This window comes from Tachyglossus aculeatus, chromosome 16 (assembly GCF_015852505.1).
Source record: "Tachyglossus aculeatus isolate mTacAcu1 chromosome 16, mTacAcu1.pri, whole genome shotgun sequence".
Classification (NCBI taxonomy): domain Eukaryota; kingdom Metazoa; phylum Chordata; class Mammalia; order Monotremata; family Tachyglossidae; genus Tachyglossus; species Tachyglossus aculeatus.
In genome coordinates this window covers 11,932,649-11,949,087 of record NC_052081.1, presented here as the reverse complement: position 1 = coordinate 11,949,087, position 16,439 = coordinate 11,932,649, and the positions used below count along the sequence as shown (strand labels likewise).

The following is a 16,439-nucleotide window of genomic DNA, read 5'->3' as shown; positions in this document are numbered from 1 at the left end:
TACCCAAGAGTTCTGCCCTATGTCCTGGGTCGGTCAGCTGACTCCCTTCCAGTATTACTGTAATTAATTGGCTGGAGCACTCTGCCTGAAATACTTCCCTGGCCTTACCTTCCCCTGCCCCATCTCCGCCTGAAGAGTCTCCATGATGCCTCTCCCACTCACAACCACTCACTCTCCCTAGTAAAATGGCAAACGGTCCTACTCATCTGGAATTAGCTCTTCAAGATCAGCACGTATCCCCCTCCGTGCCCTCCCCTGGGATCACAGACAGTGAGTCTGGTACTCACTGTGGCCAGCCCTCGCCCGTGGAGACAGTGAAGAGGGTCAGCAAGGCCCAGATGATGTTGTCATAATGAAACTCGTGACGCTTCCATTCCCGACCCTTCACCTCCATCTTATTTTTCTCGTGGTCTACGTAGTTGCCTCTGAAAAGCAGAGAGAAAACACTCTAACTCATGGAAGAGGTAGGGACAGCCTTGGGGATGGAAGGGCAGAGGCTTCTCTCTCCCTGTGGCAATGAAAAGGTAGAGGGAAGATGCTAAGGGAAAGGGTGTTACAGTGACAGAGAGTCACAATCCTTCCACTTGGCAGCGTAAGTGCATAAAGCAGGCCAACCTTTCCAGGCAGGAAGGCATATCCTGCAGCAGCACCCAAGTATACTTGAGGAACACAGGGTTGCTTGTCCTCCTTAACATCCACAATAGTGTTTCTTGCTGAACGCTCTCCAACTCTACCTTTTCCCCCCTTTCATCATGCACATGAACCTAACATCCTGAATCTATTTATTCTCTCCTTGAGCCTTCTAACTGACCTCACTTTTCTCGCTAAAAAGCTCTTCTACACATGTTGTCCATTAATTTATCCATTCATGCACCTACTGAAATTTTCCGCCTGCTCAATTTTCTGTGGTCACAAATCCTTATGCTAACCACCATCTGTGTGTTTTTCTTTTCCACTGTTTTTCCTTAGGAACAACTAAATAAGGCAGAGGACAAAGGAGAGAAAATCATAGGGGGAAAGGATTTAAGGAGAGAACAAATAGGGCTGTTGGTACCATGACCTAGTGGAAAGTGCCCGAGCCTAGGAGTCAGGAAACAGCATGAGTCTGCCACTTGCCTACTGTGTGACCTCAGTCATGTCACCTAACTTTCTCTGTCCCTCTGTTTTCTCATCTGTGAAGTGGGGACAAAATGCCTGTTCTCCCTCACCTTTAGTCTGGAAACCCCATGTGGGATAGGGCATATGGCTGATTTCATGGCCTTTCATGTATCCTAGCACTTAGCCCAGTGCTTGGCATATAGTCTGCTTTTCATACATATCATCATTTTTACAGACGAGTTGGGCTGAATTAGGGAGTGCTTTTGGCAGAGGATGGGTCCAAGGAGGGGAGCAAGATAAATGTGGTGCAGTCAATGCTAGATTCCTCAGGGACCGATAATCCTGATTCTAGGTTTTCCAAGCTCAGGTCTCTCCTCCTGCCCCTTCCCATTGCTTGCCTTTTGGGTGCTTCTTAGCTTCTTAACACGTCTACTAGACAGAGGGTGAGGGAACAGAGAAGTCATGAAACTCTCTCTGCAAGTCCATTTGATGCTCTGTCACTGGTAAAAGGTTGAATTACCAGTTGGCTGACATGAGGTATAAGGAAGATCCAGGGATTCAGTGATCTGTGCTCCCTCTGCTCCTCATTCACTCAGGGAGCCCAGACTTGGGGAAATTCCAGCCCAACCTTTGATTGCCTTGGGAGTGGCCTTTCCCCACAGCATAAAGGCAATGACTGGTAATAATAATAATAATAATAAATCATGGCATTTATTAAGCGCTTACTATGTGCCAGGCACTGTACTAAGCACTGGGGTGGATACAAGCAAATCAGGTTGGACACAGTCCCTGTCCTACGTGGGGCTCACATTCTCAATCCCCATTTTACAAATGAGTTAACTGAGGCACAGAGAAGTGAAGTGACTTGCCCAAGGTCACATAGCAGACAAGTGGCAGAGCCAGGATTAGAATCCAGGTCCTTCTGACTCCCAGGCCTGTGGCCTGTGCTCTATCCACTATGCCAGCATCATTAATCTAAAATTGTTTGGAAAGGCTGGTGGTGTCAGTGTTTTGGGGGGGATGTGACCACAGCACTTGACTTGCAAAGAAAGTAGCTATTTAGTGGCAGACCTCTCCCATTTGCTACAGATCTGAACACTGAATGGAACCAACTAACCTTTCCAGGGGAATTTTCTCTATATGATCTTTCACCTTCTATTTCACCTATAGTATGCAAAGAAAGGGAACCTGGCTTCCTTTCGATGTTATTATCAGGTAATTCAATAGCCCCTTAGCTAGCTTTGGCTTCCTAGGACATTAGAACTGAACACAAAAACATGTATCAGAACTAAAGTTAGTCCAGAGCCAAGGAGGAGAAGAGCCAGAGCTATCATCATTAACCCCTTTTATACACAGACTTAGGACACTGTCTTGGAAATCAGCCAGACTTTTGCCTAGGAAGCAGCCTGGAGCTCACACTTAAACCTCTACTTACATGCATTCCTTCTCCGTGTCCTTGGAGCTGTCCGTGCAATAAAAGAACTTCCCTTTAAATAGCTGGACAGCGATGACGGCAAAGATGAACATGAAGAGCTTATAGACGATGAGTATGTTGAAGACATTCTTCAGGGAGGTCACTACGCAGTCAAAGACAGCCTGGGGAGAGAAGCAGAGACCACACCAGGTATGAAGAGACAAGGCCATTCCACAGGTGTGGCTGGAGGTGGAGTGAGATGCAGCCATGACCATTCATCCCTCAAATTAATCCATAGGCCTCCTGTACTGGCCACCCGAGGGGGACACCTTTGAGGAGACCCTTCTCTCCTGACGGTCACCAAGTGCACATCGTAGGAACAAACAAGGTCTTGGCGCACAGATTTTTGGGGACACAGGGTCAAGTTGGGGAGACACAGCTTGCTCTATTCTAAAGGTGGACAGTTCAGAGGCTGGGTCAGAAACCACTCTCAACCCCAAATCTACAAATCTAGAGGCCACCTGCCTGTCTGAGAATGCCACCCCAGAATGAAATATGTTTGGGACCCTTCACTGAAAATGGGCCATTGCTACAAAAGCTTTAGGAACATTGGGACGTGGGAGCAGGAGATGGCAGGACTTACCCCAGCATACCCTTTGTTTCATATAACTAGTATTCACATAAATCATTTTTTCATGGAACCAATTTCGTGGCACCCAGTCAATCTGGTCACCTTGTTTGCCAGATCGCCAGTCAGGCATTGGGTTTTGATGTAGCCAGGACCCTCTTGGTGGGCTTGAAGCCTCAAGTTTGTGCCAGCCGTCCCTCCACCGGTGCTCACACAGAGCAGGCTGGGGGCATGTACTAGCCCTCTTTCACAGAATAAATCATGCAGGGTCAGAGGGAATGCTGGGCCTAAAAATCGGGTCTTGGAGAATCCCATGCTACTGGTCGCTCCCTAGATCATGCTACCATTACAGCAAAATTGCAGCAGTTTAGACCTACCTGAAGCTTGCTTTTTACGGTCTTAGGTTTAGAGAACTGTAACATCGAACCCCAAGATAGCACGGGGGTGGGGGGGTTTCAAAAGCAGCCGACTTGGGCCTGCCCCTGCTGCCACAGCCAGTGCCCTGATCTAAACGCTGCCTGCTTCATTAGCCCTGCCCAGCGGAGAACACCCAAGACTCTCAGCCTTGCTGGTTCAACAAAGCCACCTATTCTCAGAGGCAGCCCTGTCACAGAGAGAGGATCCGGTTCGACGTCCCTAAAGCAAAGGTCAACACAGCCACTCCCCTGATCCTCAAAACTAGGCATGGCCTCATGCCCCACTTGGTCCCTTGTAAATCAGTGACGGGGAAGACCCTTTTCAAGTGGAAGCTGCTCATTAGTATCCTGTTCCCAAGAATAGGTGACTGGAGCTGGCATCCTGGCCCAGCGCCCAGGAGATAATTGCCCAGGGTCTCTTGGACAACTGGAATTCCCACTGGGCATTATTGTTCCTTTGTTTCCCTCCTGAGACAGGGAGCTGTGGGTGGGCTAAGAAACGGATGTATCCCGTCATCCCCACAGCTGCCGCTTGCTTACTCGTTCAAAGGAAATGAGGACTCTTGTACTCAGAAAACCCGCAGCTTGCATGCAGTTTTCCACCCCAACTGTGTCTTCTCCCCAAACAATATCACTGTAGTTGGAACAGAGAGAGTTCAAAGCATTTGTCAAACATCTGCCTGGTCCTCCCTAGTTCCCCTGAGGGACACCAAAAAGCCTAGGCCCTGCTGGGAGAGCCAGGGAGGACACATCCTGGGAGGGGTTGAAGGGAAGGGAGGGCACAGTTTGCCAACACCCAATGCCAGCAATTGCCCCAAACACCTTCCTGGAATGAATGCATCCTAAGAAGGGTCCAGGGCTTCCCCTGCCTGTAGTTTATATTAGTGTGGGTCTCTCCTATTAGATTGTATGTTCCTTGAGAACAGGGATCGTAACTACTAATTCTAGTAATCTCTCTAGGTGCTCAGTATGGTGCTCTGCCCACGGTAAACACTCAATAAATGCCACTGGTTGACGAATGATGGAAGATCCCGAAGGGAGTACCCTCCCAGCCAGGTGGTGCCCATGAACCTCATCCAAACCCAAGGAAGGCAGCACTAGGTCCCGGGGAAGCCTTGGACCCAGGAGTTAGGAATCCAAAGCGAAAGGCACATTTCTAGGTTTCTAGAGCAACTTCTCTCTCCACTCTGCTCCCCACTCCCACTAGCCTAGGACAGGGAAAAGGGACTGATGAGTAAAGAAGCTGGGGCCCCTCACAAATCAGAGAGAGCAAGGATTCCTATTTTTAAGTCAATGAGGTGAGAAGTAGCGTGGCCTAGTGGAAAGACACGGACCTGGGGGAGTAGAACAAGGGTTCTAATCCCAGCTCTGTCGATTGCCTGCTTTGTGGTCTTAGGTAAGTCACTTAACTTGTCTGTTCCTCAGTTTCCACATCTGTAAAATGGGGATTCAATATATGTCTTCCCTCCTACTTAGACTGTGAGCCCCAGGTGGGACAGGGACTGTATCTGACCTGATTAACTTCTATCTACCACAGCGTTTAGAACAGTGCTTGACACACAGCAAGTACTTAACAAATACCTTCATAATGATCATTATTGTTCTCTTTGGCGCATGGTTAGGAGGAGGGGCAGGAACAGTTACCTTGAGCTTGGGCAGCCGCTTGATAGTTTTCAGGGGTCTCAGGACACGGAGCACCCGCAGGGACTTAATGGTCTTAATGTCCCGACCTTTGTTGGTCCTGCAACAGATAGATCCAAAACGTGTTCATCAGTATGAGGGAGGAAATCAAGGTGGGTGGGGGGTGGGGGGTGTGGTGTGGTGTGTGTGTAAGAGAGAAAAAAGAGACAGAGGGCAGGGGGAGAGAGGGAGAGAGGGAGACAGAGGAAGAGAGAGAGGGAGGAGTGGGAGAAAAGAGAGAGAGAGAGGAAGGGAGAGGGAGAGGGAGAGTGACCCTCCACATGAAGGAGAAGCCCAGATTTGGGGAAAAGGGCCCATAAAAGGATGATCCAAAGGGTCAAGATTACCCTGCAAGGATCTAGGTCTCCCCCACCTTCACCCCTTCCCCTTTCCCACACCTACCATCTTCATTCACACACAGAAGAGTGCAATTGGAACAACACCCTCTTCCCATAGACCAGTCAAATGTTTCCCAGATCCCGGAAATAATGACAGAGAAAAATTGGTGTAATAAAACTAAAGAATGGAGAGGAAATCATTCCAGGCAGCCAGAATATCACAACCTCTTGGAAGCAATTTTCTTTCTGCTCCCACTGTTTGTAAATAAATTTTGTCTGTTTTTCCGTATCCCCCATTAGACAGGAAGTTCCTTGAGGGAGGAAATGTGCACCTGGCTTCTGATGTACTCTTCCCAGGTCATTAGTACAGTGCTTTGCACTTAGAAGGCACTCAATAAATACTATTGGATGATCAAATAATCAAGCCCACAAGAATGCAGCAAGGAACTGAGCCCCATCCTCCTTTTCATTTTGGGATTTGTCCCACCCCCGGAGAGTTCATCACCTGAAGAAATCCGGGGGACCGAGGCAAAGTCCTTCTGCATTGCCCTCATACTTGGATTTGTACCCTTTATTCACCCCACCTTCAGCCCCATTGCACTTTTGTAATTGATTTGTATTTTATTTCAATGTCTGTCTCCCCATCTAGACTGTTAACTCCTTGCGGGCAGAGAACGTGTCTACCAACTCTGTTATACTGTTCTCTTCTGAGTGCTTAGTTCAGTGCTGTGACAGTAAATGCTCAATAAATGATTGATTGATTAATTAATTCTGGGTCAGTTTCCAGGGCCCTGATTCAGACCCCTATCCCTCCCCTGGGGCCTCCGGGCAGAGGAGGTTCCCTTTTGTGGCACCTTCTCAGCCTGGGCTTCTGGCCATTGCAGATAACTGATGTTGCCCCCCACCTCCCCAAACACACACAGAACCCCAGGAAAATGATGTTTGTTTCCAATGGGAACCAGGCAAGCCCAGCCACACTACAGCCATCCTGACAAGTTCCCAAGCTAATCCTGCATTGGGTTCGAATCCTTGACTTTAAAACATTGCAAATTTTCATTGAGGGAGCAGTGTGCAAAGCCATTAAGGATCTTTCCTGACTGAAATCGAGAGGGTGACAGATGATCCAATCAGAAGCACCAACAGGAGACAGGGCCCGATTCTCAGGGAGGATTTCCGAGACCTCAAGCTCCAGCCCCTCTCCTGGGGACAATCCTGAGCCTAAAAATGAATAACTCCCAAAGCATCTGGCTGGGGAAAAAAGGAACAACTGCACCCCCACATAGCTCATAATATAGGAAGCCGGTCAGAGTAATCCAGTGGCTATTGACTTTACCTGAAATGTCAACTTCAAACCACTCTTCAGAGGTTACAGGCAGGGGCCCAGTGGACACCCTCAGCCCTGGCACTATGCATGGGAGCAGGTGGCCATGGGAGCTGATCTAAGTGGTTCCATTTATCTGTCCCCCTTAGGGCTGCCTGCTTTGTTTCCAACCCATGATCTCTGAGCTTGCAAGAAACCTTGCTCCTAACTCCCTAGACCCTGCTGGCTGGAAAGCGATGCATCCGGAATTCCACTGCCTCTGGGTGGGATCAGATAAGGATCTGATGGAGGTCACCAGAATTGACTAACAGGCACCAAGCCTCATCCAGCTCATGGCTCAGTGGCAAAAGCACGGGCTTGAGAGTCAGAGGTTGTGGGTTCTAATCCCTGTTCTGCAACTTATCAGCTGGGTGACTTTGGGTAAGTCACTTAACTTCTCTTTGCCTCAGTTACCTCGTCTGTAAAATGGGGATTAAGACTGTAAGCCCCACGTGGGACTACGTTATTACCTTGTATCTACCCCAGCACTTAGAACACTGCTTGGCTCATAGTAACCTCTTAACAAATACCATTATTATTATCATAACCCCACAAAAGGTTCATCTAGGCCTCCCCCTTCCCAGTCTTCTAACTTCTGATCTTTGCTCTTGGCTTTCATCATAAGAGGAAACACAACTAATACGTGCCCTTAGCAGCTCTCCCTAGAATACAAGATTGGACCCAACAGATCAGTTCCGTAAAGCAGAAACCCCTCTGTGGATGGAAGCATCCTGAAGGGATTGAGTGTACAGTCTGGGGAGAAAAGCTAAGAAACTCAATCAATCAATCGTATCTATTGAGCACTTACTGTGTGCAGAATACTGTAGGAAGCACTTGGGAGAGCACAATATAACATAGTTGGTAGAATGTTCCCTGCCCATGACAAATTTATAGTTTATACTCTCTGAGTTGACTTGAATCAAATCATTTACATCCCCCATGTATGAATCTTTGATTTTGGAAACTGAGGACTAGTGTCTGTGCTGCTGGGCGGAATGATTAGGCGGATGCTGTCAGGTGCCTAGGACTGGTGAAAAATGCTATATAAATGTCAACTAGTATTACGGTGATGAAGTTGAAGTGAATTGGAAAATAAAATATCTCAGAACCTCCGTGGCATTTACATGGCACCTTAGCTCCAAGGCCCTCAATGTTCTAGAAACAACTTGCCACTGGCAAGGGCTATTATCCCCATTTAAAAAAATGAGAGGTAGTAAATCAAAGCTGGGCTAAAATTCATTAGGTTCTTCTGGCTTACCATCTTACAGCCACTTCATCTACCTTACCTAGCATCTAAGTGAATCTCTCTAAGGGATAGATGCTTAGTCCAATCAATCAATCACTCGTATTTATTGAGCACTTACTGTGTGCAGACCACTCTACTAAGCACTTGGTATAACATAACAATATAACACCGTTGGAAGACACATACCCTGCCCACAGTGAGCTTACAGTTTAGAGGGGGTCACAGACATTAATAGAAATAAATTACAGATATGTACATAAGTGCTGTGGCACAGTAAGTATTCACTAAGTACCGCTGAATGATTTGTTGATAGCGAATCTCTGGTGAGATAAATACAGAAGAAAGCTGGGAGAGTGGCATCAGGCAAGCCTGGCAACTGGGCCCATGTTAAATCACTGCTGCTCAACAACAACCTGAAGCATCGAGTTTCCTGAATGCCGAGAATGGAGGAAACCTGACTGGGCGAGCCCAGGGATTGGCTGAGAGAAATACCCACTCACCCGCTTCTTTCCCACAGAGCTCTTTCCCCAGCCATCTTCCCCCACTCCCCAAAAAGATTTCAAAAGGATATTTACCCCAGAGCGTTCCTGTGGGTGATCCAGTCCCAAGCCGCCGAGAAGGAAGAAGTAAGGTGGAGAGAAAAGACACCATCAGAAAACATGAGGGAGCAAGAGAAAATCTGAGAATGCAGGAAACAAGAAGCAGACCTGGATCCCGGGACCCATTCCCCAGCTGCGGCTCTGTGGCATCCTATGCGCATTTCAGGGAAAGGCTGGGCCCCCCCTCCTCCCGCCCCCAGACTCTGGCCTGGATTTTAATGGCTCCTTAGAATTGCATCTGTCCTGCCTGAATAAGCAGCTGCCTTTTTTTAACCAGAGACCAGAGTTCTGCACGAAGGGCTCTTCTCCACAGAAACAGACAAAACCAGCTTCATGTGGAGGGCCAATCCTTTGGACACACACTCCCCCATACTCCTCCCCACTGTGAATCTAGCTTGGGACGCTGGCTGGGAATTTGTAAAGAACATCAAAGATTGTATTAGACAATGCTCCTTGGGACAGACAATGTCAGTTAGTGAGTTAGTCACTCGTATTTATTGAGGCTTACTCTGTGCAGAGCAGTATACTAAAGAAAGTACAATACAACAATATCGCTGACTTATTTCCTACCCACAATGAACTTATAGTCTAGAACTTGTCTTCCAACTCTGTTGCATTGTATTCTCCCAAACGATTATTACACTAAGCTCTGCACACACTAAGCATGGAGGCTCCTCTACTGCAATTGCCTGATTCTGGAAGAAGGAGGGGAATGGATTGCCATTCTGGAAAAATGCTTTTGGTTTGGGAGGAAAATGTGGAAAACCCCCAAAAGCATCCTATATAAAGGACACAGTGGCTCACCATGGCTTGAAGGCTCAGAGGGGTCACCTCCTTCTAGACTGTGAGCCCGTTGTTGGGTAGGGACCGTTTCCCTATGTTGCTGACTTGTACTTCCCAAGCGCTTAGTACAGTGCTCTGCACACAGTAAGTGCTCAATAAATATGATTAATGAATGAATGAATAAACAAGTGAAGAAATACCCAGGATAGCTTGTTGCAATGTAACAGGAAGCCAGACACTACCCCAGCCCGAAAGGACCTTATGCACCATACAAACCATATAAACTACAGCATAAGTTTGCCTTATGAATAGCTTTTGGTAAAAGCTCTCCAGATGGGCTACTTTCCCCTCTACTTTTGATAGCTTAGCTGCTGAAGAGGAACGTGGGCCTTGGAGGGAGGGAGGAAAGAGAAGGATCAGGAAAGGATGGAGGAAAGATTCTTGGGTTTTTCCCATTTCTGAGAGAAAAGAGAACCCAGGTACAGACAGAAAGGAGCCTGGGCCTGGGGAAACCCAATTCCAATTGTTCTTGGTACTAAATCTCACCAGAACCCTGACAGACTCCAGCCTGGGCTCCCAATGGCTAGGAGAAAGAAGCAAGGGCTTCCTACTCCTGACTCTGCCTTCACACCTGGAGACGGGAAACAGAGTTCTAGCATCAGAGTTCATTCGTGAGACACTGAATCAATCACCAAAAAAGTGAATCATTTCTTTGAAAGAGAAGAGCCTGGCCATGCTCCCGGAACTCAGCCAGTTCACCACCTAGGAGACCAGGGTGTCAGCAAAACAGATGCTACAGTTCAGAGGTCATCCCAGTGAGTCCATCCAGTTTAGACCAGCATTTGCAGAAGGACCAGCTGAAATTCTAAGCAGGACTGAGAAAGCTTTCCTGCAATCTCACACTCGTGAGAGATGGCATCATGTGGCCAGTTCTCCTGAGAAATCAGAGAAGGACAGCCAGCGACACTGATTCATAAGACTCAATCAGAGAGGAATTCCCTGGTTTGTCTGTGGGTCAGCTACCCACTGGCTTCTCCACCTTGGATTCGATTGAGCAATCTGGGTTTTTTCTCATCTGACACCTATTTTCCTCACTGCCCTCCAGAAACCCTCCTGGATTTACTCCCAAGAATCTCTCATGTCTTGACAGCGAGTGATGAGTTTTCAAGTTCGGTGGTCACGTTGTTCTCCAGATGAGTTCTGAGCAAACACTCCTCGTTCACTGTAATCTTGCTCCACATCTTTCAGAGGGCTCCTTTGAGCCAAGTGGAATTGATGCGATCTCCTCCTCGAGATCACCTCCTTCTCCCAGGGATAGGGCCAAGGACCTTCTCCTAGCCTCTTGACCTGCTGCTCTTTCCCCTGCCAGCCTGCTACCCTCTTCCCTTCCCTTCTTTCCCTCTCAACCCTTCAACTATACAGAAGCACCTCAGGATCACATGAGAGGATCCTCCTTTGGGGGACAGGGAGGTGAGACATTAAGGAAGGTGCCACATTTCTCTCAAACAGCATGAGATTTTCCAGTGCTCTTGACAGACTTGGCCTAAACACTGGAGCCCTTTGGTCATCCAGGAAGGAAATAGGCCCCGGCAAAAATCAAAGATCATCAGCAGAGGTTCGGGATGTCAACCAGCAAGAAAGGAGACCAGAAACCTGCTGGGTGACTCTGAGGTTGGGAGGGCTGTTGCTACTTCTAAACCTGTTTCCACTAGCCTCTGGGTGGGTGCTTTAGAGGCCTCAATTCAGGCCATTCTGCCCTCTGGAATCAGCCCCACCACTGCTGGCTAGGTACTGCTTTCTCTCTGATTATTGGGGATGATCATTCCACCAACATAAAAACTCGGGTCACAGTCCCCATCTTGCTCCTTTTTCCTACACAGGAAGTGGGTTGGCCCAGAGGGACCTTGATCTTACATCTGCACAAATGCCCACCGCAGACAGGCAGAGAGATGGAGCCCCTGCTTTGGAAGACTTCAACAAGCTCCTGCAAGCTCCTCCTCTCCCACTAGTCCCATGTGAGAAAGGGACTGTGTGCAACCTGACCACCTTGTGTCTACTCCAGAGCTTAGTACAGTGCCTGGCATATAGTAAGCGTTTAAAAAATAGCATTAGAAAAAAAAAACAACCTTGTGGCTCCTTGGTGGACATCCCAGAATCCCCTGGCTTCAGTTGCCATTGCTGGACCTTCCTGGGCCACCCCTCGGCCCAAAGCCAACTGAATTTGGCCATGAGGGGCACTCACAATTGAAGCCTTCAGGAACGCAAAGTTCTTTTGTCTGCTTGGTCTGGACGTTTTCTCTGCATCCTCAGTCAACGTCCTGAATCCCGAGTTAATGGGACAACTGATGGCTAAATTTAAATTTAATCTTTCATTCTCTTTCAGTGGACTGGAGTTAGATGACCTGTCTGGCTTTTTAGTAAATGGAGTTTCTTTCTTTGCACAGAAGAAGCCTTATTTGCTCCTTCTGTATCATCTGATAAATGGGTCGGGATCATGGCATCCTTTCCTTCTTCCCCTCCCAGCCTGGGTCCACCTGTCCCCAAGTTCAGAAGAGAAGCAAGGTGGCCGAGAGATTCCCATTGTGGAATACATCAGGACCACAGGCTTCACACTTGCCGGCATAGAGACTCTTCTCCTGTGGCCCCAAGTCCTAGACTTTGAGCTACAGGAAGTTAGGAGCACCTAAGTGCTCATAAACCCCTCAGTCCATAGCACTTTCAAACCATATCTTTTTACTCTACTGCTTCCACCTAGTTGCAATTTACTTTAATGCTGGATTCCCCCCCCCACCGGCCCCGCTACTGTAAGAAAGTTAAGGTAAGGAATAATAGCCTAGTACAGCCTGGCTTTGCCACTGGCCTGCTCTATGACCTGGAGTAAGTCACTTAACATCTCTGGGCCTGTTTCCTCATCTGTAAAATGGGAATTCAAAACCTGTTCTCCTTCTCCCTTAGATTGTGAGCTCCTTCAGGGACAAGGACTGTGTCTGACCAGAGACTATCATGTGCCTACTCCAGTGCTAAGTACAGTGGATGGCATATAGTAAGAGCTTAATAAATACCATTATCATTATCACATTTACTAATTCTACTGCAATTAAAACTAAAATGACTGCAATACTTGTTAAATGCTTTCTATGTGCCACACACCGTGACAAGTACTGGGGTATATATCATTCAATCAGATCAGACACTGCCCCTGCCCCTACACACAGGGCTGTGCACAAAATAGGTGCTCAGTAAATACTGCCATACTACCAGTTTCACACCCCTCTGCTGGGTGCCTGAGGAAACATCACCAGATTGGGTTTCCATCCCAGAAGCAGAGCCTGAAATTGTCCATTGGGCATTCTAGGGTGGGGAGAGGGCATTGGCTGCACTGTCAACCCTGCCCTGCTCAGCCCACACCTGCTCCAGTCCTCCCCTCACATAGATGGACATGGACTCAGAGGTCAACAGTCAAATGCTGTCAAGAACCCACTGCTGGGGGCCACGTTAAACTTTCACAGTGAGGCCCAGCCCCAGGGTAGCTGTCAGGAGGGAGCGGGGGAGAGAGAGAGGGAGAGAGAGAGAGAGAGAGACAGAGAGAGAGAGAGAGAGGGAGAGGGAGAGAGGGAGAGGGGGAGAGGGGGAGAGGGGGAGAGGGGGAGAGGGGGAGAGGGGGAGAGGGGGAGAGGGGGAGAGGGGGAGGGGGGAGAGTGGGAGAGGGGGGGGAGAGAGAGAGAGAGAGAGAGAGAGAGAGAGAGAGAGAGAGAGAGAGAGAGAGAGATCTTTCAGAGAAGAGAACATATGAAAAACAAAGATGGGAGCGCCTGTTGCTGATTGAGGATTGATTGACTCATTCCTTTCCAGCTAAGGACAGAAGGGGGAAAGGATAAATGGAGCCTCTGCCCGGACCTCAGCTGATGGGTCCCCTGAGATGGGAACCAGAAATTTGATCCCCTTCAATAAGATGGAGAGAGGGCAGAGAAGGGGAGAGAGGGAAAGAGGGGGGAATAGAACATCTGAGGGGGGCGAGGGGAGGTGGGTTTAGCAGTTTCACTCCCACAGCCCCCCCAACCTGCGGGCTTGACCCCAGTAATTCTCCCACAGCCTCTGTGGAGACCACCAGGCCACCACCAGGCACTAGGCCCCCTGGGGCTGGTGGCAGAAATAGGAGGCCTGTGGCCATAGCTGCTTGGCTGCCCCCTCCCCCCACCATCCAGTGGCCATTCTGGGCTGAGGGCAGGGGGTCTCTGGTGCAGCTGGAAACCTCCCATATCTGGCTGCTCCAGAAACTCCTTTCCTGGGCTCCAGACAGGGGTTCTGACAGCAGCTGTGGGGTCTGTCCTATATCCCAGTCTAAGGCAGGATCCTTGATAGTCGTGCTCACCTTAGGCTGCCAGATGGCAGGGCAGCATCTGTCACTTCATCCCTACCCAGCTGAACAATAATCCTGAAGCTCCACACAGGAAGCCTTTCTCTGACTTCTCATCTCCCCATCCTATTTTCCCTCTGCCCTGTGTCACCTGGGTACCTGAGTCCATACCCTTAGCCCTCAGGTACTCACCCTACCCTCTGTCACCACAGAATTATGTTTATACTCATTCACTTCCCCTACCTGTAGTTTATTTTAGTATCTGCCACCTCCTTGTATGCTCCTTGAAGACTGGGATATGTCTATGTACTCTATCACACTTTCCCAAATGCTTAGTATAGGGCTCCACACACAGTAAGTGCTCAATAAATCCCACTGACTGATGGATTATTGCACAGCAACAGAAATCTCTAGCACCGTCTCGTGGTGAGCATGGCTCTTTCCTTCCATTGCGGGATCCCAGGGAGGGGAATAAGGGAGAACGGGTGTTATTCGTCTTGCCTGCCTCAGGCTGACAAAGGCTCCCTCTAGTCACACTTTCAGCTCAGTGTGATGCCCCCTGGAGGAACACGATCATTCATGTGCAGTGCAGACTGGTGGGAAGAGAGAAGCCGGAGGGGCTGGGCCCAGGGCTAACCAGCCAGTTGCCCCTGAATTCCGCCTCCCACCCCTGCACGCTTGCAGAAGGGCCTAACCCCCTGCCCGAGAGCTTTGTTGTAGGCAAAATACCACAAATTAATCAAGTCGGAGGCCAGGAACACCACATCTGTGGCTGTTACTACAGACCCAGAAGCCACAGCCTGCCGGGCCATGCATCGCCACCCGCAACCTGAAGCGAGGACAAGACTGTCGACTCTGTTCCCACCAGAAGGACAGGGAAAAGGAGGAGGGCTTTTAGGATTCAAGGAGAGGGACGACAATTCAGATTCAGCGGTCCAACAGTAGAACGACTTTTAGAGCAGAGTATCTTGTGGATGGTACTCTGAGATGCGGATGGTCTCGCAAAACCCTGATTATGTACGAGAGGACTGTGCAGGGGCAGAAAAGGGCAGTGAACTGGGACATAAGGGCAGTTCTCATTTTCTGTTCTCTGAGGTCACTACATTCCACATCCTCCCTGCTACCCTCCAGCCAGAGAATAGTCAGACACCACACTGAGGAAATCGAGGCAGCATCCATTGTAAAGAGCTCTGGGAGGGGAGCAAGCTGTTACAGAGGCTGACAGGCTTTCTCCAAGCACTCTGTGGAGCAGCACCCAGGATGGGCTAGAAGTCAATGGACACAGAGGAATGTGGGCATCCCTGGGCAGTCTTTTGAAACACCTGAACGAGAGGAGCTCCCTGGGGCAGGAGAATCTGGGGGGCCCCTGGGATGTAGAGGTCACAACCGTCTTTCTGGGGGCCTCTAGAGAGGCCTCACCAGGCTTCCTCCTCCAAACCCACTGTCATAGCTACTGCCTTAAAGGAAGCTGCAAACATGGGGAGGTGGAGAAGGGGGTGGAGGACATACTGGATGATCAGATTCTCAGGGGAGAGCACTGGCCTCAATGGAAGGTTGTTGGGGGTCTCCAAACCAAGGACAATGAGCCAGGCTACCCAAAAGCCTGAAATTCTCTTCCCCGATGGGCCAGGCCTGGCACCTAGTTGAGCCTCCACTCTGTGGGATGGAGAACCAAGCTGTCCCTTTAGGGTCTGGGTCATGTCTATTTTTTTTTCCACCTGTAGTCTGTATGAAGTATTTACCATGTGCCAAGCACTGTACCAAGGGCTGGGGTAGATTCAAGATAATCATGTTAGACAGTCCCTGTCCCACATGGGGCTAACGGTCTAAGTAGAAGGGACAACAGGTATTGCATCCACATTTTACCAATGGGGAAACTGAGGCACAGAGAAGTTAAGTAATTTGCCCGAGGTCACACAGCAGGCAAGGGGTGGAGTCAAGATTAGAACTCAAGTCCTCTGACTCCCAGGTCCATATTCTTTCCACTAGGCCACGGTGTCTAATTTCCATGCGTATATTCTTTCCCAGTGCTTCATACAGTGCTCTGCACAAGCGCTTAACAGACATTACTATTATTACTAGCTCAGCCAGCTAGGCCTCATTCTGAAAACCAAACAAGACCCCTGTGCAAGCTGAATTCTCTGCTGCCTTTGTGAGGAGAGACCTGCACTTCTGAGCTGGAGGCTAGGAGGAGGGTGGGGCTAGGGAAAGTTGGGGAGGAAGAGGGAGAGAGAAAAGAAGCGAGAAGGAGGCAGCCAGTTGGGTGGAAGAGTCAGCTTGCTCTGGGGCCAGCACAGATGATAGAGAGCAGAGAGGCAGGGCTAAGGAGCTGGCGAGTGGGTGAGAAGGAGAAGGAATAAGGGAAAGGGCAAGCGTGGGTGAGAGAGAAAAGGAGAGAGTGGATGGCAAGAGTGAGCAAGCACCTCCCCCTCCCCACATCAGAGCGGGAGAGAGGGTGGGTGGAAGGAGTGACAAAGAAAAGGGGAGAGATGGATCACCATTCATCATCCATCTGGGGGT

At 49.2% G+C, this 16,439-nt stretch overlaps 1 protein-coding gene across 2 annotated transcripts in view; it reads right to left on the bottom strand.

Moving 5' to 3' along the window:
- Positions 1–16,439, bottom strand: part of CACNA1E (calcium voltage-gated channel subunit alpha1 E) — a 263,235-nt gene that overhangs the window by 43,911 nt on the left and 202,885 nt on the right. For both annotated transcript variants that reach the window (XM_038757753.1, XM_038757754.1), the window contains exons 27-30: positions 8,756–8,767; positions 5,201–5,297; positions 2,534–2,694; positions 288–425 (exon numbers count right to left, since the gene is read on the bottom strand). In XM_038757753.1, coding sequence (XP_038613681.1) covers positions 288–425; positions 2,534–2,694; positions 5,201–5,297; positions 8,756–8,767 — 408 coding nt within the window. The remainder of the gene's footprint in view (positions 1–287; positions 426–2,533; positions 2,695–5,200; positions 5,298–8,755; positions 8,768–16,439) is intronic.